This window comes from Rhipicephalus sanguineus, chromosome 11, assembly GCF_013339695.2.
Source record: "Rhipicephalus sanguineus isolate Rsan-2018 chromosome 11, BIME_Rsan_1.4, whole genome shotgun sequence".
In the NCBI taxonomy this organism is placed as follows: Eukaryota; Metazoa; Arthropoda; class Arachnida; order Ixodida; family Ixodidae; genus Rhipicephalus; species Rhipicephalus sanguineus.
Window position 1 is genome coordinate 21,922,938 of NC_051186.1, and position 25,940 is coordinate 21,948,877.

At 46.8% G+C, this 25,940-nt stretch overlaps 1 protein-coding gene across 2 annotated transcripts in view; it reads left to right on the top strand.

Annotated features, from left to right (window-relative positions):
* The window catches only part of LOC119373762 (uncharacterized), a 143,599-nt gene that overhangs the window by 93,610 nt on the left and 24,049 nt on the right, over positions 1-25,940 (top strand). The window contains exon 8 of one of the 2 annotated variants that reach the window (XM_037643825.2): positions 1,050-1,153. In XM_037643825.2, coding sequence (XP_037499753.1) covers positions 1,050-1,153 — 104 coding nt within the window. The remainder of the gene's footprint in view (positions 1-1,049; positions 1,154-25,940) is intronic. The other variant, XM_037643826.2, reaches the window with a different exon arrangement.

Sequence of the window (25,940 nt, forward strand, 5' to 3'; positions counted from 1 at the left end):
AATTGACGAACTTATGCAACCTGACTTCACCAGTAAAAAGGGAAAAAAGGAAATGCAATACACAGCACAAGAACAGATACGTCGCCTGCGCCGAAGGTGTTGTGTACAGGATACCGCTGTCGTGTGGCAGAACATACGTCGGGCAGACGGAAAGATGCCTCAACAACCGTTTAAGGGAGCACAGCGGCAACGTGGCAAAAGGAAGACAAGGGCACCTGGGGCAACATTGCCAGGAGTGTGGGTGCATACCGTACTATGACAATACGGCAGTGTTGTTTAGAGACAAGGACCGGTGCACGCGCGAAATAATAGAAGCCGCAGCAATGAACTGCGGTGATTACGAGTGTGTCAGCGCACCATCCCTTCTCTTATCCCAAAGAGAAATGGGATATCTTGATGGCAGCTGGTAAAAGTGCAATGCAACGAACACGTGTGGTGCTAATCAGATGAGTGGCTGTAGCTGTTTCTTCTTTTATTTTCTTTCTTTCACTGTATATATTTGCGAGCGCAGATATTAAACGTTAGTTGGAAGTTAGCGCTTGTGCTCGTCGTGTTCCTTTGTCCCCTGTGTAGAAGTTCCGCGCTATAAATTTCGTAATTATGTACTGTCATGTTTCTTCCTTTCGCACCGCTTTACACTTTCAGATGAACATGTTGGTTATATTACAGAAATGTTTAATACCAATGACGGCAATAACTTGGCACTGTTGTAGCTATTGTTTTCCATTTGAATCTAACGTGCATGTACTTTTTCAGTAAGCTTTTCCTGAAACAAAAGTAGTATTTAGAACTGAGCAATTACAATAAGTAGCAGCGATTAACTGAATTAAGTGCAAGCAAATTTCCATATTGTGCAGGTAATGTGTTTACTGTTATTGTGTGTATGTGTTCAAATTCCATTAGCAATGCTATGTGATACCAACTGTAATTCACTTCTAATTCTTACTTTGGACTCATGAAAAGGTGTGTGTTTGTGGGCACATTAGGTGTACCCTATGTGATGAGCTGAAGTGGTGCTGAGACTCCCAGTACATACCACACTTCTGTAGGAGGCCAGAGTGCGAGGACAGGAGACTCATTTGACCACCTCTTGCCACCCACAGCGACCTGCAGTCTGCCACCTGAACCACCACCTTACCATCCAGCTGAAGAGGTAAATCTTGCACCCTCATCTGGTTTACTCTGTAATGCGTAGCTATATATACATTTACAGTGTAACCTCATTACAACGGATCTGCTTACAACAGACATTTGGATACTACAGACCAATTTGCGGCGTTATGCGAACCTCCCTATCTGTTCCATTGATTGAGCTTCGTTTACAACGGATTCTGGTACAACGGACATTCGGATATAATTGACTAAAATATGAGGCCAGCAAGGTGGTCAGGACCGCTTTACAGCGGACTTTTCTACCACGGACATTTCAAATTCAATAACTTCCAGCTTCAAACATTGCTTGGCATACTTTCGGGGCGGGACCAGCGTGCTTGATATCAATGTACCGATTTAAGAACAAAGGCCGCCGATCTCCGGTTTGTCAATGATCAGTTATGCCTAGCCACGGCAACAAAAAATCGGCGCGCAGCATGCTTGGTCTTGCATTTTGGGGTGCCGACGCGCGAAATTGCTAGCCGCTGCCACCTCTGCTCCGAGCGGTCACTGCACGGTGAGCTCGGCAGGGGGGTACGCTGCCGAAGCGTAAATGCCCATCCATTGTTCCGAGGAGCCAGCGGGCGATGTGATTCGTTGCTTGTGACGGAGCACATTGCGGCTTCTTCGTTGTTCTTGCCTACAAAGTTCGGATTCGTCCTGTACATGGGCGCCGTGAGCGTAGTTAGGCCTAGCCACGACTTCGAGCAGAAAGCTCGATTGCGATGTGCGTGGCCATGGTGCGCAATGTTTCAAAGCACGTCATGCTCGATCGTGAGTACAAAGTTGTCCCCGTATGGTCTTCGTCATGAGATAAGAAGAAAGTGCTGATAAGCACCGCGGGTGCGACGAATCCGAGACGCGTGACTGCGATGTTCGTGACGAATGTGGCGCGATATCGTAATCTGACGATTCAGCTGCCGCTTGATGCTGCCAAAGTAAAGCGTAATTATATTCTAAATGATCGTTGACCCGTGAACTTAGAACGAATGCGAACGGCTCACTAAGTAACGCAATTTTCAATAGCCGTGACCTTGCGACGCACAAGCAGCAGACGACGCTCTCCCGAAGCGAGCATCGGTCTCGAGACGTGCTGGAGCAACATGGCAGAAGCAGCCAATCAGAGGCCTCCAAACGAACGTCAAACATTTGCTTTTTGTAGACTTATTTCTGAATGGAGGAGCTAGCTGAAGCGGGAATTTGAATACAGAGAAATGCTCTTTCCGAAGAGCCCAGAATGGTGGCGCCCAGTTGCCCCGTTGCGGAGCTATAATTCCTTGAAAAACGCTGTTCTGTTTTTATTGTGTTTTTTTTACGATTTCCAAATTTATTCTTGCCACCTTGGCAGGCGCAACAAATCTTTTACAGCACTTCTATGTAGCTTCCATTCTTTGACCGCGTTTTTGACTCTTAATTCTCTCCGGTTATAACAGACCCATTCAGCATTTACGTAAGTCTGTTGTAACAGTATGTACAGTAAAAGCTCGTTAATTCGACTCTCGTTAATTCGGAAAATCGGTTAATTCGGACACGTCATCTGGTCCCTGTAAATATACGCATCACTCTATGAGACTGGGCGCTCGTTATTTCGGACAGATTTGACCGCAAATCGGATAATTCGGCGACTTTCGGGCCGCTGGCGAGGCTCGAAAACGAAAAAAGAACAATTCGGAACAAAAGCGAAGCTCAAACGCAGCATCGCCATGGACATCAATTATCGACTTGGCTTGGATCGAGACTGGTTGAACGCCTTTTTTTCGCGTGTGGGTTTTGTTGCTTTGTTCCCGTTGGTGTGCTGCATCGTTGATCGCCGATTTATCGAGGAACGTTTCAGTACGGCTCCTTTAGCTTGATCGTTACTGGTGCTTTTGTGCTGACTTCTCGTGCGACCGCACTCTCCGCCGATGGCAACGCCGGCGAAGCGGCCCAAGTACGAGGCCAAGGACTTCACCACCAAAGTAGAAATTTTGCGTGCTCTGAATAGCGGGCTCTCCCGACAAGAAGTGATGAAGAGTGATGAAATGGGATCCTTCAATCGGCGGCAAGAAGCAAGGAACGAGTGACTGTACTTTTATCCGCCAACGTGACGGGAACAGAGCGCTTGCCGCTTCTCGTTATCGGAAAGGTTCAAAAGCCACGCTGCTTTAAGGACATCAACAATCTTCCCGTGGATTACCGTGCCAACCGAAAAGCGTGGATGACGGGTGAAACTTTTGCGGTCACTGCATACATCATGCGAGCTGCTGAGCACCTTGAAGGGCTCAGAAAAATTGTGTCCGCGCGAATTTCTGCTCGAAAACAGACAAGCATCCGCGATTACTTTGTTAAGTAAAGGTATGTTGAAAAAACTCGTGCATTTATTGTGTTTATTTCGACCATTCGATAATTCGGACATTCGGTTAATTCGGACATTTTTTCCGGTCCCTAGAAATCCGAATTAACGAGCTTTTACTGTACTTAGATTTTACATACTCCCTTTACAACAGACCAAAATCCTCTTCACTGTGAAGGCCTGTTGTAATGAAGTTATACTGTATTAACCCTTTCATGATTGATGATGTCTGTCTTTGACCCAAATGGCTGATGCGATACATGTATAGTGCCATCTGTAGGCTTGACAAACACTGCACTCTTTCAAACCGTTTTTGCCAAGCAAGTGCTGTCACCCTGTGGGGCTGTAGATTTTTTTTTCTTGTTCCGCTGACCTTTGGTTTCCATTTCAACGTTTATTTGGCACATCGGCTATTGCTTGAACATCTACACACTGTAAATTTAGTTCTGTCTCACAGGCCCCTACCGTTTGTTGCACTTTCAAAAACTGATGTCTATGTAGTTTTTAATCTCTCAAATGGTAGCCACTTATACCAGCTCATTTATTGCCAACAGAAGTGCAATTTTAGATGTTCGCAGGCCGGTGCTGGTATATGAACACCACCACCCTATACGTGCAATGCTATGGGGACCAAGCTTTTATTGCGATAGCGATTATATGGACAGTCTTGGCTGGATTTTGCCGTCGCCGCCGTCATGCACCATATATGTACAAGTATGTATATATATATAAAAGCCCCAAAGAAAAATAATTCAGAAAATTGCTTCCGAAGCGCGGAATCGAACCAGGGACCTCTTGCTCCGCAGCGAGTGGCGCTATCCACTGCACCACGAAACGCAGATCCTCCACGTAGCTAACGGCGAGCGTTATATACACACCCTTTACCGCTGGACGGACTCAGAGATGGCAGGCGATAATAAGCGTTTCTTCATTACCAGCGAGATGGTGCTAGGAGCGCGATGGGCGCATTTAAAAGTCGTCGGCGAGCTCGCTCGCTTCTTGTATTTGCGCAGGGAGAACCTTGCCCTTCCGCTGTCTGCTCGCGCAGTTTTCTCGCGGTGAGGGGAAGAGGAATGTTTCAAGCTTTCACCGTGATGTCCGCGCTCATGTTACGAAGCGTACGAAAGTCACTCGAGCTCAAGGAACGCCGCTAAACGAACAAACAGAAGATGAGCGCGAACTATCAAGTGTCACAGCTCGACACTTGAAGCACGCTAGTTTCCTTCGCTGCTTCGGCCGCCTTTGCAACAGGAGCGCTGTTCAAACTGAGAGTATCCATTGGCGAGCCTCACTTCGTATAGCATTAATTTCTTGCTATCGCATTCATTGCTTTGCCCTTGCGGCGAAACTGTGACTTTTTTTTTTGGTGCATGCATTTTCTTACACCTGTAAAACATATCTATTCCAATGAACATATTTTTTAGAAGTAATCCAAGTTTATTTCTTATTTTTAGTTTTGTTATTAACAAGTTTTGCTGCGGCACGCTTTGAGGTTTCGTTTTAGGTGCGGAGTGACCCACTTGTGGGCCACTCAGCATATCTTCCAGGTGTGCCGTGACTCACCGGTAGGTCACGCAGCTGTGCCTGTTTCATTCGCTCCAAAGAGATGGTACCGCTATCTTTGCGTCTGGCATTTGGCATACTTATTTGAAAGACATCTTTTTCCTTTTCACGTAAAGCTATGCTGAAATCTGAAGCTTCTGGCACCATAAAACACAAGCACACGTTTGTTTCCTCTGTGTTGTGCTTCTTTTTGTGTCCGTAAAAGGCAAGATGATCCATGAGTCGCGCTAAGATGTCTGGGAGCAGCAGGAAGAACGCATGTATATTTATTCGAGTGAAATGTACAGTAGACTCCTGTTAAACGAAAGCTGAAGGGACCAGGAAATTATGTGTCATTTAACAGGAGTTTCGTTTACTGAGAGATGAAAAGGGGTGCAGAATTCAAGCACAAAACCAATCATGTTAGAGGCAGTTGTTCCATTTAAGCGGCAATTTCATTTAAGAGATTTTCGTTTATTGAGAGTCTACTGTATTTAAAAAACCGCGACAAAATGGTGGCAAGCAACACGATAGAGAAATAAGCCACCACTCCACTCCTTCAAAACAATATCGCCATCCCACGTCGAATGCAATAAGAATACAGTCGAACACGGATATATCGAACTTGAAGGGGATCGCGAATTAGTTCGATATATGAAAAATTCGATATAAAAAAATGCAGGTCCCGAGACCTTACCAGTGGCGGACGATCACCTACAATCGGCGCATTCAAGAATGACAACTAATTCCGCACACACGATGCAACAGAATGTTTTATTTGCGTGAAAAAAAATCTCTTATCTTGGCCTGCTTCTTTGTCTTCGAAATGAAGTTGAAGACGCTGGCCTCGATCTTATCGAGGCTGTCCAGGTGCGACAGCCCGGTTCCCTCCATGTCGCCGCAACAACGGCGAATCAAGCCGAACGCTGCTGCCACTTCAGCGGCGGAGTATGCACGTGTAGTCGCCGCCTCGTCCGGACGATCTTCGTCGCCACTTGAGCTGTTGGCCTGGGCATCCTGGGTCCCTGCGACCTCAGCCACAATGTCCTCGTCAGCGAGGCTCGCAACAGGCTGAACATTGCAGTCCGCTTCCACGAAATCGTCCGCAGACACTTCGGGTGGTACGGCAGCCGGGAAGAGGGACGACAACTCGCGAAATGTGTCTATGCACTCGTCGTCGCAGTCTTCACCGGTTTCCGCAAGTTCCGCCGTCATGAAGCCTGTCTTCCGGAAGCAGTTGGCCACAGTGTCCGTCTTCACGTCTCGCCAGGCGCCCATCATCATTTAAATGGCACCAAGCAGGTCAACCTTCAGCTCGGTGCCCATGCGGAGGTTGACCAGCAGCGTATCAAGGAGTCGCCTCCTGTAACCCACCATGAAGGACTTGATGATGTCCTGTTCAAGCGGTTGCAGCTTTGCTGTCGTGTTGGCCGGCATAAACTTCAGCTCGACGTTTTAGAGCTCGCAGGTGGTGTGGTGGGCCGAGCAGTTGTCCACAAGAAGGCAAGCGCAACATCCGGCTTGCCCAGCTCGACGTCCCATGCTTGCAGCCATTCTGTGACCAGCTGACGCGTCATCCACGCCTTCTTGTTCGATGCGTAGCGAACGGGCAGCTGCTTAGAGTTCTTGAAACAGCGCGGTGCCCTTGCTTTCCTGATCACAAAGGGCTGGAGCTTCTGAGACCCATCCATGTTGGCTGCCAGCAGAACGCTCACGCGGACTTTACACATTTTGCCACCGTGACACATGCTACACCGGACGTCGAGAGTCTTGCTTGGCAGCATTTGCCAAAATAGACCGGTCTCGTCGGCGTTGAAGATTTCCGCAGGTGAAAACTTCGCGGAGATTTCCGGCCACTCCTTTGTCATCCACTGCTGGATGTCCTGGCTGCTTATGGCTTTGCTTTCACTGGAAATGGTTTTGCCGACGATGTTGTAGCGTTGCTTAAATCGGTGAAGCCACCCGGTGTTGGTGAAATTGTCTTCACCGAGTGCGGCGGCAAACCATTTGGCTTTAGCCATCAGCATTGGGCAATCCACAGGAATGTTCTTCGCACGCACTTCTAAGAACCAGGCATAGAGCGCCTGTTCTACTTTCCCGTGGGCAGGAGCGCGCACACGACAGGCTCCTGACGTTAGCTGCTCTGCCGCCTTTGCCTTGATATCTGCCTTGATCTTCAACAAGGTGCTCAGCATGCTCCATGGTATCCCGATGTCGTCCACCACCGCCGAACTTTTTTTGCCTGCCTCAACACGCTGTATGGCTTTCAACTTTGTCGCAAAGTCAAGGTTCTTGCACTTCTTGACGCTTGCCATTGCTACACGAGAAGTCGAAAATTCAAGCAGTCTGCAGCGCCTTTGCACAGCACGCACAGCACGCATGCAAAAGAGGAATGCGGTGGTATGCGACAACTCACGGAAGTGGACTCCGCCAACAAAGCGCTCGCGATCAGTCGCGATGGCGGCGATGGCTACCCGGGCTACCTGCGAGGGCAGCGCCGCAGCAGCGATGTACAAAAGGCGCGAGCTGTGGTTTGCTGAGCAAATACGAAAGGTGCGGGCTGTGGTTGGCTGATCAAAACTCACAAAACAGCAACAAAAAAAAAAAAAAACAAAGAAAACGCGAAAGGAGGAAGCCGCCGGCTCCTTCGTTCATGCTCTAAAGAAAAAAGCGAAAGGAGGAGGTCGCCAGCTACTTCATTCCTGCTCTCCGAGCCGACGGTAATGTGGAGAAAGCATGAGAAAGAGAGATATAGAGAAAAAAAAGCCGTTCCGCAAGTTGGAGAATGCGCCAAACAGGAGTACAGTCTGAGCCCTCTCGCCCTCACGTTTTTCGAGTGTATCGGGTATCGGTGGAGGCGCGGTACCGCGAAAGTCGCAGGGCGTAGCGAGTGCCGAAGCCCGCCTTCCAGCTCGCGCGGAGTTCGATATATCCGATGGCGGGTAAAAATACCGTTCGATATAAACGTGCGAATTTCTATACTTTTACAGAGGATTTTCAAGGGGATAATTCACGAGTTCGATATAGCCGAAAATTCGATATATGTAAGTTCGATATATCCGTGTTCGACTGTATATGTATTGGTTGCATTCTGAAAACTTAGACGGCAGCACATGACTGAGAGTTCTTGAGCGTGGGTCACCGGTGGGTCGCCGGTGGGTCACCGGTAAATCATGGCATCTAACACCAGAAAAGTATCCTTCTGATTATTTATAACCTCTTGCAACAAGAATTGTACCTCTGCGTACAAATGTGATGAAGTTATCGAATCTGCAATCAGAGGCATACTCATGGCATCGCGGCTGCATAGGAGGAGCACAGGCCGTGACCCACGCCGCAGTGAATGTGTTAATGAACAAGCACTGTGTCTATACCCATGGAAAATGTTTTTTTCACTTTATTGTCACTAAAAAAATGAGGTTATGCAGCAGAAGCCCGTTAATTCGAACTCGGTTTATTCAAACTGGTGCCCTGGTCTCGGCACGGCCCTGTGTATTTCTATGGAGGAAAACGCCCAATAATTCGAACGCGCCGGTATCCACAACGGTTCGAATTGGAAGCCCTTGGTTTTCATTGCTTCTCGCAGAAGTCGGCCCAAAGTGATCACAATGTGTTACAAAATCAAACCAGACCAAATTTACTACCGTAAAATGCTGAGCAAGCCCCCCCCCCCCCCCTCTTCCCCTGCGGCCACTTTTTTTTTTTTTCAAGACGAGCATCACTTGTGTAAAATGAACCAGAAGATTGAGTAACTTAGAAGAATTGGCTGTTGGGCAAGTTGGTAATTCATAATGAATGAAAATAGTGCAAAAAAACGTTGGACGAGACGAAGAAGGCTACAAAGAACGAAAATGTATAGGAAGCCCAAACCACATGTTCACCACGAACAGAACAAAAAACCTCAGATGTGCGCATGCAAGTACCTTCATCATCATCATCATCAGCCTTTCTACACCCACTGCAGGGCAAAGGCCTGCAGTGGGTGTAGACAGGCTGTTCTGGCTTAGACAGACATGTTCTGCCAATCAAACTGGTCCTGTGCTTTCTGCTGCCACGTTATACCTACAAACTTCGTAATCTCGTCTACCCACCTAATTTTCTGTCTCCCCCTCACGCGTTTGCCATCTCTTGGAATCCAGTCAGTTACCCTTACTGACCACCGGCTATCCTGCCGACGTGCTACGTGCCCGGCCCATATCCATCTTTTCTTGATTTCAACTATGATATCCTTAACCCCCGTTTGTTCCCTGACCCACTCTGCTCTCTTCCTGTCTCTTAAAGGCCAACTCCGGCGATTTGTCGAGGTCGATGGATCTCAATGAAATTCGCTGGGCATGTTCCTTTGAAGGTTTCCGTCATTTATGCCAAATTACAGGCTTGAGACACGCGCAGATTGTTTGCAAATGAATTTTAAAGATTGTCTGCAAACGGCCTCCCGGTTTCCCACAATTATTGGCAACATTGCGTCTGTGACGTCAATATTGTTATGGCGACGGAAGTGACGCAGCCGTGGGCACCGCTAACTGTCATTATCAGACGCGGCACTGTCAGTTGCAGACATTACAGCTGATGCGCGGCGTGCACACCTCTCCACTGTGCGCCTGCTCGTCCCGGCTGTCACAGTTTTTATACTCCGCGCCGGCGTGACCGGCATGCCTTGCACGACTTCAGGTTCGTAACAACTACTACGTCATACGTAGACAGTACACTCGGTTGGGTTTCGGTTTCGGTATTGCGTCTTTTTGCTTATTAAAAATTATTTTCGAATTTGCTGAGCATTTCTGCTATCGGGCGCGTGACAAGAGTGTCTCAGGAACGTAAAAGCACCATTACCTTGACATGGTGAAAAAATCGCCGGAGGTGGCCTTTAAGGTGGCGGTCCCACTCCGGCGAACCGCCCTCCGCATTTTACGCATTGTTTGCGGACGCACTGTGCTCGCTGCGCTTGACAAATAAATACTAATTGTAATAATTCAGAAAGCTTATGATCTCCGCTTTCTAATGACACCTGGTGTTAATGCCTGTTCGGAAGCGTTACCTAATAGCAATGAAAATAGTGTGAGAAACAAAAGGCATTTTCGTTGTACAAGCCTCCGTTGTACTGCCAGTACGGCGAAACTGTTCAACATAACAAGACCAAATTTACCGTGCCTTTAGAAGAAGTGCTATTTAAGGTTTCTATGAAGAGATATTAGCCATAAAGTAATTAGTAATTTATTTACGCTCCAATGAAAATGGGCAAAATATTAAAAGTTTTTGTGAGAATATCTTTTTTACTTTTCAAAGCAGCACAATAATATTTAGTGGCTACGTAGACTACATTACACTTATTTTCCATGCGAAGTAGCTTTGTGTTCTGACGAAAACTTGATGAATTATTATTGTGTCAATGCGGCAGTTTATGGCAGTACTTGGTCACGCATTACCGATGAAGCGACAAAACTATACAAGCTGCTACTGTGAACTTCTACATAATGAAGAAGCAAGGCCCTTTCTATGATTCTATGAAGAGAAAATCCCTTTATCTTTATTAGGGAACCTGCAAGACAGCAGTGAATTTACGTAATTTTCCTGCTGACCAGTCCCGTAGAAACTCGCTTTTTTTTTCTTTTAGACGCTAATTGCCAACGAGTATTGCACATTAGTAGATGCATATTGTGTCTTTTATCTACTTGTGATCACTAACTTGACCACTCAGTGCTTCAAACAAAATATTTTCAATGAATCATAAGTCTCACAGGCGTTTTTTGGTGGTAGCTCCATCTATGAAATGAAACATCAAGTTGCTTTATGCGAGTTCAAGCGTTCGCCAAAAGTGGCGCAATTAAACATAATAAAACGGGTAGAACAGGCATGAAATATATCTCCAGGCCTCATAGTTTGCTTCACTAGCTAAGTCTAGTCGCCGCGCGTAACAAACACCAACCGTAAAAGGAGGAGGGCTTAGTGATAAACCCTTTCCACTCGCCCCACGTCAGCAGGTGGGGCGGTCTCATCAAGCGGCAAATTGTTTCGGTATGCAGGAAGATTGCGCGTTCGTCACGCGTTCTTAGAACCAGTGTTCCCCGGCACGTCTTTAGTAATGTGCATCTCTTTGTGGTTCAGCTGCTCGTGTTTTGCGCGTTCCTTTGAGTGTTTTCGTGCCTGTGAGGTTCGAAATTGTGAAAGGAAGGACGCTGACATGCCGTGTGAATGACACGTATGTAGCGCCGATTCAAAGGGGACACGATGGTGAACGTATGAAAGCTTGCCGGAATTTTCAAAGTATGCCTGTCGAGCACTGTGCCGACAACTTCCACTGACCAGTAGTGGTAAGTTGTACCCAATCAGGTAATTACATCCTAGTTGCAACGATGCGACAGAAGCGAGACTTTGTTGAAGATGCAGAACGTTCTAGTCAACGTCGCAGAATTTTCAATGTACGGGACCCTGGAAAAGTTATATTGTGCTTTGTGAAAAGACGCACTCACTTCGGATAAGACGATCACTGTCTTTGCCACTAATGAGCGCTACGGTGTCAGGAAACAGTTCGACTGAGGAGGACTACTCTACCTAGTGGGGGATAACGCTGTTGCGCACTGCTGCTACTTTGTCGTAAAGCGGCTTGCTGCGTAGCCAGAACTACTACTAATGATCGGATAACAACTAGTTCGTAGCAAAGTACAAGGCGGACAGTGCAATGTCTGGTCAACGAGGAATAACCTGACTTAGACGCACGTGAGAGTGGCCACATGAACAAAATAGTGCCGATACATATGCTACTGACGAACATTTTGTTGAAAAACTTTTGCGGCAACCTAAATGGAAAGCTTGTCGATGGTGCCTGTAAGTCAAAATAAAGGAAAACCACAGTTTTCCACAACAAATAAGTGTATTCATGCTTTTATAGAACAAGCATAAATAAAAACTGGATTCTGTAAAAGCCTACATGACCGGTCATGTAAGCCCCCAAGGCGACCCTGTCCAGCTCTGACCCAGTGCAGCAACAAGCCCTGGTGGACCGTCGTGCCCGGGCGGCGGCAAGAGCCAATGGTCTTCCGGACTAGGAGGCCCACCCCCAATAGCGACTTATTTCTACCAATAAATGTTGTATTCTCTCCCTCCCAAGGGGGGGGGGGGCGCCCAGCCCCCTCGTGTGCACGCCTACGCTGGCCGATGTACCTATACTCAGTTTCATACAATATATGCAACGCTGTGGAAGCTATACAAGAAGTTCAGTCAGCAGTATGTGTGACTACGCGCGTCTTGCGCCTCGCTTTCATCGTTGTAAACGCTCGTGCGAGACGACCACGAACGCGTCTGCACAGCGTCGCGAAAGATTACAAATGAGAACAAAGAGACGAAAATAACGGGGTGTCTTGCCCTCCAACGTACAAACCATCTTGGTTTATTACTGTTCCCAAGAGAAAAAAAATCATGCCTCACATGGAAAAATCATTGTCTTCTTCCTCACGCAAACGCATTCATTGTCAGACGTCTCGCTGGCAGAAGCATGTGTTCTAGAAGGTTCTAACTCCGGTAATTAGTGGTAGTCATGTGTTCAACTGATCATCAAGATGTACTTTATTTTGGTAACCGTTTATTGCAGTTTGAGAGGATGAAATTTCGCACATAACTCTCGAATTATAATTTGCTGAAATCTGTCTGTCCATTTTTTCCTCCTCCAATTGTAATAAGCAAAAGCACGCCCCCCCCACCCCCTCCCACACACACACACAAAAGACATGCGCTCGCGCGATGCTATAAAAGTCACTGGCACGGTCGCTAAAATGAACCAAAATGATTGTTTTAGTAGCGGCCGTGCAATTCCACTGAAACGCTGCGAAGCGTTTGATTGATGTTTTGTTCAACACTATTTCACTGAGGCACATTATATTATGTGAGTGAGTGCGTTAGTGAGCGCGTGCGTGTGGGTGAGAGCGTGTGTGTGTGCGTGTGTGAGTGCACGCTGTTGTGCGCACCAGTGTGCGTGTGTGTGCGTGTTTTTCTTTCTTTTGTTCTCAAGCGATTGTATTTAGACGCTGCGCTGTCCTTTCTCAAGGGCTGCAATAGGAAGCGAGCGTTTGTCCTTACAAACTGGGGCACTTATCGTCATGTCGTTGAAACGACGCCAACAGTTGGCCCCGATTGTAGGTGAAAGACGCCGTCCGCGTTTGTGCTCCTTGCTTTTTGTCGGCCGATTTCCGTCACCTAGCGCGACATATAACATATAAAACACGCGCGAGGCGACGCTGACCATACTTGCGCGCGCAATTTTCTCGCTTTCTGCAAACGTGGATGAGTGGCGTCGTCTGTTGTCGTTTTTCGAACTATTGGCAAGATGGTGGTAGTGGAACCGCCACCTTAAGGTTACACCTATCATTTTCCTTTCCATCCCAGCAGGTACCTTATCTCTGCCTTATTTAATGCAAGGGAAGGCGTTGCCACACAGGATGTGCACATCTAAGGTTTTTAGTTCTGTTCGTGGTGAACATGTGGTTTGGGCTGCCTATATATTTACGCTCTTTTTAATAAAAGTTCAGTTGTTAGCATGCGCTTGTGTTGTAGCCTTCTCCGTCTCGCCTTATGTTTTTTCGCGCTATTTTCATTCATCAAGATTGAGTACACTGAATGCGTATCTGATGTTGTTTATGAAATTCCATTGTCACGTGGCCGGTCGTATACTGGTCAAACCGGTCGCTGCTTCGATGGTTTGACAGTGACGACGAGAATAGAAACAGTAAATAAATAGACTTTCATTAGAAACATGGATGGGCATTTTTTATTTTTAGCGGCTGTCACGCCGCCACCTTGAATATCGGTCTGGGATCGAGCAAGCACCCCCCCTCCAAATCTGGTCGGATTATCCTTCACTGTAGGGTGGGGGGGGGCTTGCCTGGCATTTTACGGTAGAGATGCAAAACAACAAAACAGCAGCATTTCTCAGCAGATAAGAATTACGACGCTGCGCTGGAGTTCTTGGGCAAGCTGCAAATGATGCTCATGGGTCACGACAGAAGATACGCAAGCAAACGCAAATTACTGATTTCTTTTAATTTTGACTGCGTTCACTCTGCCATGTAAATAAATGTGTTTCGGAGCAAAAATAGGAGGTAATGTTTCACATGAGGGCTCACTGCCCACATGAATGCATGTCGGGGCTTGTTTCTGGCATATCACTGACTGATCAAATAATTCTGTTCGCTGTTTGAGCTCCATGAACTAATTTACGAAATCACCTGCAACAAATGCATCTAGTTTACGATTACGAGTCCAGAGGTTGCTTCTTTGGGTTCTGCCCTCGCTGTGGGGTACGATGTCCGTTCATTGTGGTGCCCGCCCGCTAATTCAAACTCCACTGAATTCGAGCAATTTTATATTCCCCTTCTAGTTCGAATTAACGAGCTTTTACTGTATAATTTTTTTTAAATAGGCCACTGTGCAGACTTGAAATATTGCCATGTGCGCTTCTTTTTATATACAGTAGAACCTTGTTGATACGTTTCCGAAAAAAAATGCGGAAAATAAACGTACGATCCGAATCCAGTAAAAATTGAGGCTGATAAGACCATATTGAGGTGCAAGGGCAAAAAACACTTATTTCTCAGAAAACATGGAGGGACTCTTCGATTTTCGAACTCCTGGCATCTCGCTGGTACCGAGAGGTCAGCCAGTTCCGGTCCTGACCGGAAATGACGTTGTGGTCACGTGTGCTGAAATCCCGAGACAACCCAAATATTGCAAAATCGAACTCTCGGACAACCAGCGTAAACGTAAAGAAACGCTACCGGCATGTCAGCAGACGAAACTTTGCGCTGCATGAGCGTCGGTTTTTTCTGCATTGCCGCTTGGAAATATGGGGCTAGGTTAGCCAAAGAGCGGAAGGGATATTCTCGAGCATATGCATTTGGGATACGATCACGTGCGACTCGCCCCGTCCGTGAGAAAAACTGCCGCCCCGCTAAAGGCTTAACAAGCTCAACTCTTTGCAGTGCACGTAACAATCTTAGTACAACGCGATATGCGAAGTCTCGCGAAAGTGATAAGTGTCCCCGAAAGCGACAGCTGCTCGCAGCTATCGCGTACTACGTCGCACACTTGCGCTGATCAATTTGAGTTCTGTCTTAACTTGAGACATACGCTGGTATGTTCATCGCCACTATACTCGGGGACAACTTTCAGTGGCAATGAAGGGAAAGCTACGAGGGCAGAGCTAACTGCTCTGTGTTACCACGCCAAAGTAGTCCCCGATGAACTTGTTTCGGTTTCAGTTTCAGTGTGACAGATGCGTATTTCCTGCAGTTCATTTCTTTGCATGTGCTCCTTGGTTGATTGCGTTGACCCACGAATACCGAGTGTGCAGGCGTATTGGCGTTTCGTTCCCTACGCTTAATTTGTCTGTGCCATTCTGTGTCGTCCAGAAATGACGTGAATATTTTCAGCGCTGCAGTTTTTAGGGCATGCACTGATATGTAAACTCATCTAGGGCTGAAAACTGACGCGTGTAGCATGCTTACATAACGCAGGCGCAGTATACCGAAGAGCAGCTCTCACATCCTGCGGCACGAAGTGAAATTCAGTTTGGATCGCGTTGAGTTACGCCGGCATCAAAAGGCATCGGTGGCCCACTGCCCACACGCTCCGCAGCTCAGAAAACGTGTAGTGGCGACCTCGCGCCGCTGCAGAACCCACGAATCCTGTGCTCAATCCCAACCGCTGCCCGTTTCCGTCTCCTTCATTAAAACCGTACGGGCATGCGGTCATTTCTCACGATACTGCATGGCGCCGGTTATGTACGCCTCAGGATAGCAATCGTATGTTGCACTTGTTAGGTTACTTACTTAGAACAGGAAGGCGTGTAAACCCCTGCACATCTGTAAAATGTCATGCTTTCTGAACATATACACAATTAGCGCTTGTTCTAAAGTTCAAAAATAAATTGTCACCTACCATTGCGCCAGCAATAATTGGTTCCTGACATCGTAAAGCACATTTCATTAGCTAACTTTGTTCAACACCAACATTCTGAACCATACTCAGCCTGGTAATTACACCATCCCTCTTCCTTCCACATACAATTTCGATTTTCGTGGCTGTGGCCGGTATTCACACACACTATTCCTGAATCGGCAAGGAAACCCCTTGAACACACAGGGCTACCACGGCCTGTTGCAGACAGTTTTAAATCTGGACACGGCGAGTATTTGTCAGGAGGAATAAATTGTGCCATGTGAAAAATTGCAGCAGCTAAAACAAGGTGTTTTGTTATATATTTCCTGCATAATCAGCTGGCTAAAATCTAAAGGTCGCTCAAGTAGTAATGCACACACACATGGACACCAGTCACAGGAATAAACCTTTAATACTGTGTCCCCTTCTTTCAAGCTACTCAAAGCCAGACAGCCGTGTATTTTCAACGAAACGTTTATGACTCCGTGAGCACTTATATGAAGTACCTCACTACAATGTACAGTAAAAACTTCATGAAGACGCGCACATTACTGCGCATATTCCCGCGCATATTCCCTTAAGGCCTCGTCATTTGGCCCTGTAAAAACGCACTTGAAAAAGCATTTGCGCTCAACGGGCCCATTTACTTAAGCAATCAATATGTGCAATCGAAGAGACAAAGAAAACATGAGCAAGTGCATACTAATTATTATCCACATACGTAGTGTAACTGATGGTGGTATTTTTTTGCCAGATGAGTGAAACAGTTACAAATGATGAGACAATGAATTTCTGGAATTCACTTCCATCTCGCAGCTCTTGAGCTACAATTCATCCATTCTTGTCAGTTCATACACCCGTAACAGCTATTTGGAAAGGCTGTTTACAGTCTCTTGGGTTGTAATGAAAATTTTGCTACCATTTCTTTCGGGTGAAACAAGATATGTGATGCATCACTCAGCACTGCTTGCACTCCTCAGCTGCCGTTTTATGTGTGAAGTACAAGTGCCACCCACAACTGAAAATCAAGACTAATTCACAGGCTGACAACAAACATACTAAATGACTGCTTGGTGCTGCATGCAACCAGAATCACGTTAGCGGATAGTGCACATCGTCACTTGTTAGTCGCCGTTTGTGGTGTCTTGACTTCCTTCCTGTGTCCTTGTTTGCACGCCCTGTTTTTTAGAATGACAGAGCATACTTCCAAGCTGTTGGGCATCAAAAAGGAATACAGTAAAACCTCGTTAATTCGAACTCGGTTATTTCGAAATCCCGCATAATTCGAAGGGTTTCTGTGGTCCCGTATATTGCAATGTAAATCTGAGTGGATAATTTGAAGCGGCGGTCGGCGCCAGCCCGGTTAATTCGAAAACTTTGGCCGCCATGTGCCAATTCCCGATCCCGATTTGGCCGCAAATCCTCGGAAGCGATGGCCCTTAGGAGCCACAGGGCAATGCAGTGTAGCGATATTAATGAGTGACAGTTGAAGCAACCCAGCCTTGCTGCTGCTAGCGCAAAAAAAAAAAAACAAAAAAAAAAACACGGTCTCGTGGTCAGCTAAAAACGTGCGCCTGCGGAAAAGAAGACGTGCTTCACTGCAACACAGTGGTGACACGCGGACAGCATGCCGCATGCTTCTCGCAACGTCAGCGCGTCATGATTTACCCATTCTTTTTGGGAAAAGAAAAGATAATAAAGGACGGTCTGACGGAATTCATGATGTATGCGAACCTCCGATTGGCGGTTGCTTCGGCAATTTCTGCACTTGCGCTGCTGGCGGAGTTCTTGCCTGTAACGCCTACTTCGAAAACTCAGTGAAAACTTCAATGGTCATGTTTTCCAGCCAAAACACATTGCGGATTCCATCACACTGGCCATTATCATATTCTTTATTTTACCAGAAAGAATGGGCGAATGGTCGCATCATGATGCGCTGAGGCTGCGAGGAGCAGGTGGCATGCTGCCCGCGTGTCACCACTGTGCTGCATTGAAGCACGCCTTGTTTTCCGCAGGCACGCATTTCAGCTAACCACGAGACTTCTTCTTTTCTTTTTCTTTTTTTTTGCGCTGATAGCAGCGAGGCCTGCCGTTTTCCCGAGTTCGCGGCAAAAATGGGACCAGGTATTGCTGGAAAACAACCCTTGGAGCCACAAACTAGAAGGCCGAACGACCACCTCTGTTTACTTTCAGTAATTCAAAGTTCCTTGCATCCCGCATTTTGTATGTTTCGTTAATTCGAAAACCCGCTTAATTCGAAATTTTTTCACAGTGCCAGTGACTTTGAATTAACGAGGTTTTACTGTACATAGCATCTCACAAACAATCAGCATCACATGAGCCAGCGCACACCAGGTTCACCAGAGTTCCTCTATACCACTCAATTCACTGTCACTACTGTCACTGCAGCTGCTGGAGTCGGAACCCAGAGTAATTATGATGCTGTCGAGCGTGCTTTCGATTGCACCATCCTGCTCCCAGGCCTCCTCTTCAAGACGCACCACATGAGCGCAGTCGCGCACCCAGTTTTTTTGAGTCACAAAGGCAATGGCTTCGTCCAGAAGTTCTTAGACTCCAGCAAGAGTGAACGACCTGTTGTTGGCTGCAATATACCCCTTGACCTGGCTCCATACCATTTCAATAGGGTTGAATTCACAGTGGTAAGGAGGAAGCCGAACAATGTCATGACCAGCAACTTTGGCCAGGGCATCAAACCGGTATCCTGAAAAACGGTGCTTATTTTGGTTAACCAGCTGAATGAGCTTGGGCTTGAACTGTTCATTAGACCACGGGATGTTTTTTTGAGTCAACCAAGACTGAATCTTGGCCTTGCGCGACGACGTCGAGGGCAGCTTTTCGAGCTGAACACTATGGTATGGAGCATTGTGCATGACAATTACGCTCCGTGGCTCAATGTTTGGTAAAACTTGTTCTTCTCTCAAAGCGTGGGCCATCCATTTCACTGTGGTAGTCACTGGTAACACTCTTTTTCGCCTGGAAAACGAGAGATGCCCCATCCACGAAGCCGTTTTCGCTTCCAGCATGGAGGACAATGAGCCGACCACCTTTGCTGCTCGGTGCGCGAAGCCCAGTTGTGAGACCCTTGCGGAAGGCGTCCTCACGTGACGACACAGTGGCGTCCTCCCACACCTTTTTCTTGGTGTGCCCAGCATTCACTCAAGTCTCGTCAAGGTATTCGCAAGGGAAAAATGTGCTAGGGTTCTGTTTTTAACGAGAGGGGTCAATTGAGACGGAAGAAATTTATGATGTGCATCTAATATCATTCTACTGGGCAGGCAGATATTTGCATTTTTTGGGTGGTACTGGAAAATACAAACATAAAAGAAAGTTCGCAGAAGGTACCTACTCATATGAATAACAAAATACCTTCATTCCGAGCTATCCATACTTCATTAGAACACGTCAATACGTACTTGTGCCTTCGCTTGCCTAACCAGAATACTAACGGGCAAAATACAAATAAGAGCCACAGATGCAGAAGCAAGCCATAAAAAAAATACAAATGAAGATGAACGGCAACATGTATGAGGACGGGTGAATTAAAAATTAAATATTTAGCGGTACGAGAACCTTCCATCGTGATTTCCTCTTCCTACTCTTTCAACTCTGAATTTTTACATGCCGCATTTGTGTTTTAATTGACATCGTTGACATTTATATCTCTGTCCAACAAATCGAAGCAGTAGCTGTATGTACCGTTTCTCCTTTCACATTTCTCGAATGGTCTACAGATATTTCCGCCGCCACACGATGCTGTCGTCCCTTTCCAGCAGTGCACAGTTACGTTTTCGCTTCCGAAATTCTAATCCGATGTCATTCAAAAGCCTGTGCATCGTTCTGACACTCAGCTGCTTCGGTAGCCTCATGTCGGTGTCGCCGATTACCTCGCTGAGGATCTTTTCTGCCGTTGGCGCCTCGTTGCGAATGCAGTACTGATGTACTTTCCGGCGAAGAGCAGACAGGGTAAAACTATCGTACCGCTGCACTCTTGTCTTTCCAGTAACTTTTGCTGGTGATTCAACGGCGAAACGAAGCCTTTTCCACTTCGGGGACTTCAGGGTACCCTTTAAAACATCCGCCTTGAGCCATGCGACAGTACGCTCGCTCACGCCGGTTAGCTGGCTAACCGAACGAAACACGGAAGCGACGAAGAGTCCCGGTTGCATCAGTCTCACTTGGGCGTACACGTTGCAGACCACTTGCTTGGTTTGTTTCGACAGCTTTTGGTACTCAAGCTTCTTGAATATCCTGTGCGGCAAGCCAGTTGGCGAGCAACCGGAGGAAGAAGGCACAGGCGACGCGGAGGCCATTTTTTTTTCTGAAGGATGATGGTGAAGGAAGAGAGCCAATGCGACGCCGTGGGGATCGCGGCAACTAAAAAAAACCCGAAAAATCTAAAATATAATGCTATTTCACATAATATCACTAATAATTTTCTGGCATTATCAATTAGCAGCTAGAAATTATAACTGCACATTTTTAAATAATTAGGTTACGCACAAAAAAACATTTTTTTTTGTGTGTGTGTGGAACTACTTCCAGCTGTGCAGCGACACTGACGAAACGGCGTGGTTCGGCTGTGTAGCCCTGCATTGCCACAGAAAGTTGTCCCCGAGTATAGTAATCGCACCATCTCGCACGGCGGAACGGGCTTTAAAAGATAATACCCGGCGTAATGGCAACTGTAGGTGAAGACCCCAAGCGCCCGCATTGCAATCCGTCGAGTCCTCACAAAGGTGGCGGCGAGCACGCATCATCTCGTTTTGGCATCTGATGACCAGAAACCTCGAAGATATCTTCTAGAACAAATTTTTTCTGGCAGCTTCTGATGATCCGCTGGTAGGCAGAATTGTCCAGCCAGAGAAAAACGAACGCCGACTGCAGTTGCGCCGCGCGATGGGCGGAGCAACCCGAAAATGCACGTGCTCCGAGAGAAAAGTGTGAGGGAAATTATCGGCCATATTCACTGGGCAAAATGGCGGCGTTGCTATGGTTACTTGTCGCGGCGTGTCATGCTGCGTCGGCATGTGTGTTTCCGTAGGTCTTGTACCGAACCGTGACGGACTGGAGGAGCGACAGCCTCCATTCTTTGGGCTATGTTGTTAGTTCCCCCGACTGTTGTTGTAGCCATGGGGTCTGAACAAACATGTGTGGAACGAGTGTGCATCTATGTACCATGCTACAGATGAAGGATTTGCAATGCTCTGCAAAATTGTGCCAAGTGCTACACAAAATACCCTTCGGGTCTTTTTTTTTTCTTCTTTTTTTTTTTTTTGAAAGTCGTTTGAAGATTTTGACGGCCAGCGTCGCCACCTGCCTTCGGGTCGGTGTGTGGTAGATCGAGCAATTCGGAAGAGACAAAGCAGAGAAAGCGCTGAGGGTGGAAAGGCACTGTGGTGAAGCCACCGTCGCCGCGCAGGGGCTGTCTGCCATTTCGCAGTTCACAAGTATACGACAGGGCCCTTTTTGCACACCTGAATGAAAGTTTCAGAGTGCAAAACGTGTCGTACGACCGCAGTTTTCTGCGGTGCTGAACGCTGCTACCAAATAATCGTATTTTCCGGGAACGTATTAACCGGAACGTATTACACACAGCTGTATTGGGTTATTTTTAATTTTCGCTATTTCAAGCATAGGAGCCGGGAAATCGTACTAAGCGGGAACGTATCAATGAGGTTCTACTGTATTTATCTAACCGGTCTGTTGTGTAACTGCCTTGCGCAAATCACACCTGAGTTTCTGGGAACCCAGACTATTTTGGAATCTTCTCATAAGCTTGAGCCTGCAATGACAACAGTAGAGTTTATTCTGGAACTAACGCAGCCACCAATGATAAGGCTGGGATCTTCTATGCCATGTGTATAAATGCCAACGCGTCTTACTGCAGATCATGTTACCAATAAATGATGATTGTGCTCGAGGTTATTGTTGCACCGAGTATAACGCTTCCTTTCTTTCTGGGCACAAGTTTGCCCAATAAACTGTTTCATTTTTACCTGCTACAATTCTGCTTGCTCCATCGTCATATGCACAGAGTGTAACACTTCCTTTCTTTCTGGGCACAAGTTCGCCCAATAAACTTGTTTCATTTTTGCCTGCTACAATTCTGCTTGCTCCACCGTCATATGCACAGAGTGTAACACTTCCTTTCTTTCTGGGCACAAGTTCGCCCAATAAACTTGTTTCATTTTTGCCTGCTACAATTCTGCTTGCTCCATCGTCATATGCACCGAGTGTAACACTTCCTTTCTTTCTGGGCACAAGTTCGCCCAATAAACTGTTTCGTTTTTGCCTGCTACAATTCTGCTTGCTCCATCGTCATATGCACCGAGTGTAACACTTCCTTTCTTTCTGGGCACAAGTTTGCCCAATAAACTGTTTCATTTTTGCCTGCTACAATTCTGCTTGCTCCATCGTCATATGCACCGAGTGTAACACTTCCTTTCTTTCTGGGCACAAGTTCGCCCAATAAACTTGTTTCATTTTTGCCTGCTACAATTCTGCTTGCTCCATCGTCATATGCACAGAGTGTAACACTTCCTTTCTTTCTGGGCACAAGTTCGCCCAATAAACTTGTTTCATTTTTGCCTGCTACAATTCTGCTTGCTCCATCGTCATATGCACAGAGTGTAACACTTCCTTTCTTTCTGGGCACAAGTTCGCCCAGTAAACTTGTTTCATTTTTGCCTGCTACAATTCTGCTTGCTCCATCGTCATATGCACCGAGTGTAACACTTCCTTTCTTTCTGGGCACAAGTTCGCCCAATAAACTGTTTCGTTTTTGCCTGCTACAATTCTGCTTGCTCCATCATCATATGCACCGAGTGTAACACTTCCTTTCTTTCTGGGCACAAGTTTGCCCAATAAACTGTTTCATTTTTGCCTGCTACAATTCTGCTTGCTCCATCGTCATATGCACCGAGTGTAACACTTCCTTTCTTTCTGGGCACAAGTTCGCCCAATAAACTTGTTTCATTTTTGCCTGCTACAATTCTGCTTGCTCCATCGTCATATGCACCGAGTGTAACACTTCCTTTCTTTCTGGCACAAGTTCGCCCAATAAACTGTTTCGTTTTTGCCTGCTACAATTCTGCTTGCTCCATCGTCATATGCACCGAGTGTAACACTTCCTTTCTTTCTGGGCACAAGTTTGCCCAATAAACTGTTTCATTTTTGCCTGCTACAATTCTGCTTGCTCCATCGTCATATGCACCGAGTGTAACACTTCCTTTCTTTCTGGGCACAAGTTCGCCCAATAAACTGTTTCGTTTTTGCCTGCTACAATTCTGCTTGCTCCATCGTCATATGCATCGAGTGTAACACTTCCTTTCTTTCTGGGCACAAGTTCGCCCAATAAACTGTTTCATTTTTGCCTGCTACAATTCTGCTTGCTCCATCGTCATAACCATGTGACAGTGTGCTGTAACAAAATAATAATCAACTTGTGCCTGGCAATGATGTACCACAGAAAAGAAAGTCGAGCCATGTCTAACACAGGCAATGAACACCAGCAAGCCTCAACCGACAGAGAAGCCGCTGTGCCCTCTTCATCCGCTGTATGCATTGCCTTGAATGTTAAACATGTCAGGATTCTCGGAACGTAACTCCACCACATGGTTAATCCAAGCAAAGGCCTGTTTCAAACTCTTGGATAACATCACAGACCTACAAGTACCTCCTTGAGGTCTACACTTCCAGCAGACTTCGACAAAATTGCGGACCTTCTCCTTTCTATGCAATCAAGGCGGCTATACGGGAGTCTACAGCTACATGGGAACACTCACCGATGCAACAGCTACTTTCATTTGAAAAGTTGGACCATCAAGGTTTAAGCTTGCACGTTGTCGTCAATGCTTACGTAGGTTTGCAAAGTCTCCTCGATTGGCATAGAACCTAGGAAAGCTGACAGCTGGTGAAAAACATCGTTGAAGGTCTCGGCACCATCGGCGTCTGGAATTTCTGAAAAGTCTTCCTCTGCGGCCATAAAACACGCTTTACGGAAGCAGTTAGTGTCCTGCTTGACAGCAGTCCAGGCGTCGGAAATCATCTGGATTGCTCGTAACAGGTCAACTGCAAGATCACACTATGAAGGTTAATGAGGAGCTGTGAATGAATCTTCTGTAGTTAATTTTAAGTGTGTTTTTCATTTTCTAGTCAAGAGGCTGAAGTTTTGCTGTTGTATACGGTTGAAAAAAATTAAACTTCGATGTTCTTCAGCTGGCAGGTGATTTGTTGTGCCAAGCAATTGTTCAGAACAAGGCACAGTTTCCCACAGGGGCATCTGCATGAGCAGGTGTTTGGTGAGTGGCGTCACAATTGACCTGAGCCGACGGGGGCAGGGATTTCGACGCCCTCCCACACCTTGCCGTGTGAGGCTGCGTCGTGTATGGAGAAAAGGGAATCCTGGGGCTTCAACTGAAGCCGGGTGATTGGACCTTTAAAGGGTCCTGCAGCACTTTTTTAAGTAATCTTCCAATGGCTTTATTAAAGGAGTTTACTGCGTCACAAATTGACTGCCACAGATATTTTTAGAATCTGTCAAGTAGGAGCGGAGTTACAGAAATTCATCGCACGCTTTCAGCACTTTCTCTCTGCTTTCATGTGAGCGAGCGCACTGAAAGCTATGTGGGGGAAAGGGGGATGACAAGGGGGCATGAAGCTACGTTCGTTCATTGCAAGCGTCATGACCTTGAGCACTTCTTTATTGTTTTTTTTTTCTTCGAATGCACGCCTTAATTTCAGTGTGATCGCCAGCCAGCGCACGGGCACATCTCAGCATCCCATGGTGGCCATGGTAACTGTGCAGCTCATGATGCTCAAATCAGTCGATTCCTGTGGACTTTGGGTTTAGGGCGCGATCATTTGGGTTTATGGCATCATTTGTTGAGAGAAGAGCAAGCTATTTCTAGTGGACTTTGACAATTAATTGTAAGTTTGAGGTCACGCGCTGCGCTATTATGTTTGGCTCACATGTTCTCAGGAGCATCAACTACCAATCGGCAGCATTTCAGACCATTCTCAAAAAGTATTGCAGGGCTTCTTTAAAGGGACACTAAAGGCAAATATTAAGTTGACGTTGATTGTTGAAATAGCAGTCCAGAAACCTCGTAGTGCTACTTTTCTGCCAAGGAAGTGCTTATTTTGAAATAAAATCATGTTTTAGCGGTCCGGGTCACGTTAGCGCACTTCAAATCACCCGCCTGTTCAGAACTAAGCGGGTAAGTCGCTGTGATGTTATATTGTAGGTCTCCGGTTAGGCTACGCATCATCAGGTGCCGCTACCAGCGTTGTCCGTCTCGTACACGCCTCTGGTAACCCGGCCAGAACTCGTGACGTAAGTGGTATCCGCTCGATGACCTCATCGTCTTTTGCTTCTATTTCCGATTCGGCACTTTCACGAACTTCAAAACTCAATTAAAATACTTTTTAGGCTGTATTTGTGGCTGATATTGTACAGATGGCACCTATATGCACCCATTAGTGTGATTCAACAGTCAAATTGTCTCCGAATTTTTGTGTCACCACTCCTTTAAGACTTCGTCGCGGTGGAGAATCCTCGGTATTTCGTCGTACAGCAACTGCACCCCCATAAGTTGCTGCCCTTAGTTTTTCGGATAAAGGCTCGCGGATTGGCCCGGAGTAGTACCGGGTACTGGCGGCACTGCAGTGAGATGTAGCGGCCTGGCGACGGCGAACAGGAAGGTCATCGGGGTGTCCACTGCCCTCCTGCGAGGTAGTCCACGATGTTGCATTGTCATGCACCCCACTGTGGACGCAGTGCGTTAATGGTGAAACCACGCAATCCCATCTGTCGGTACTGGCAGCGGTGGTAGGTGTGGCCAGCTTCTCTACAATGGTAGCAGAGTGGGCGGTGGTCGGGGGCACGACAAACATCTTCCTCGGGGTGTAGCGCTGGTTGACAGTCAGGCAGTATGACATGGGTGGCGGTGGCGGCGATGTCTGG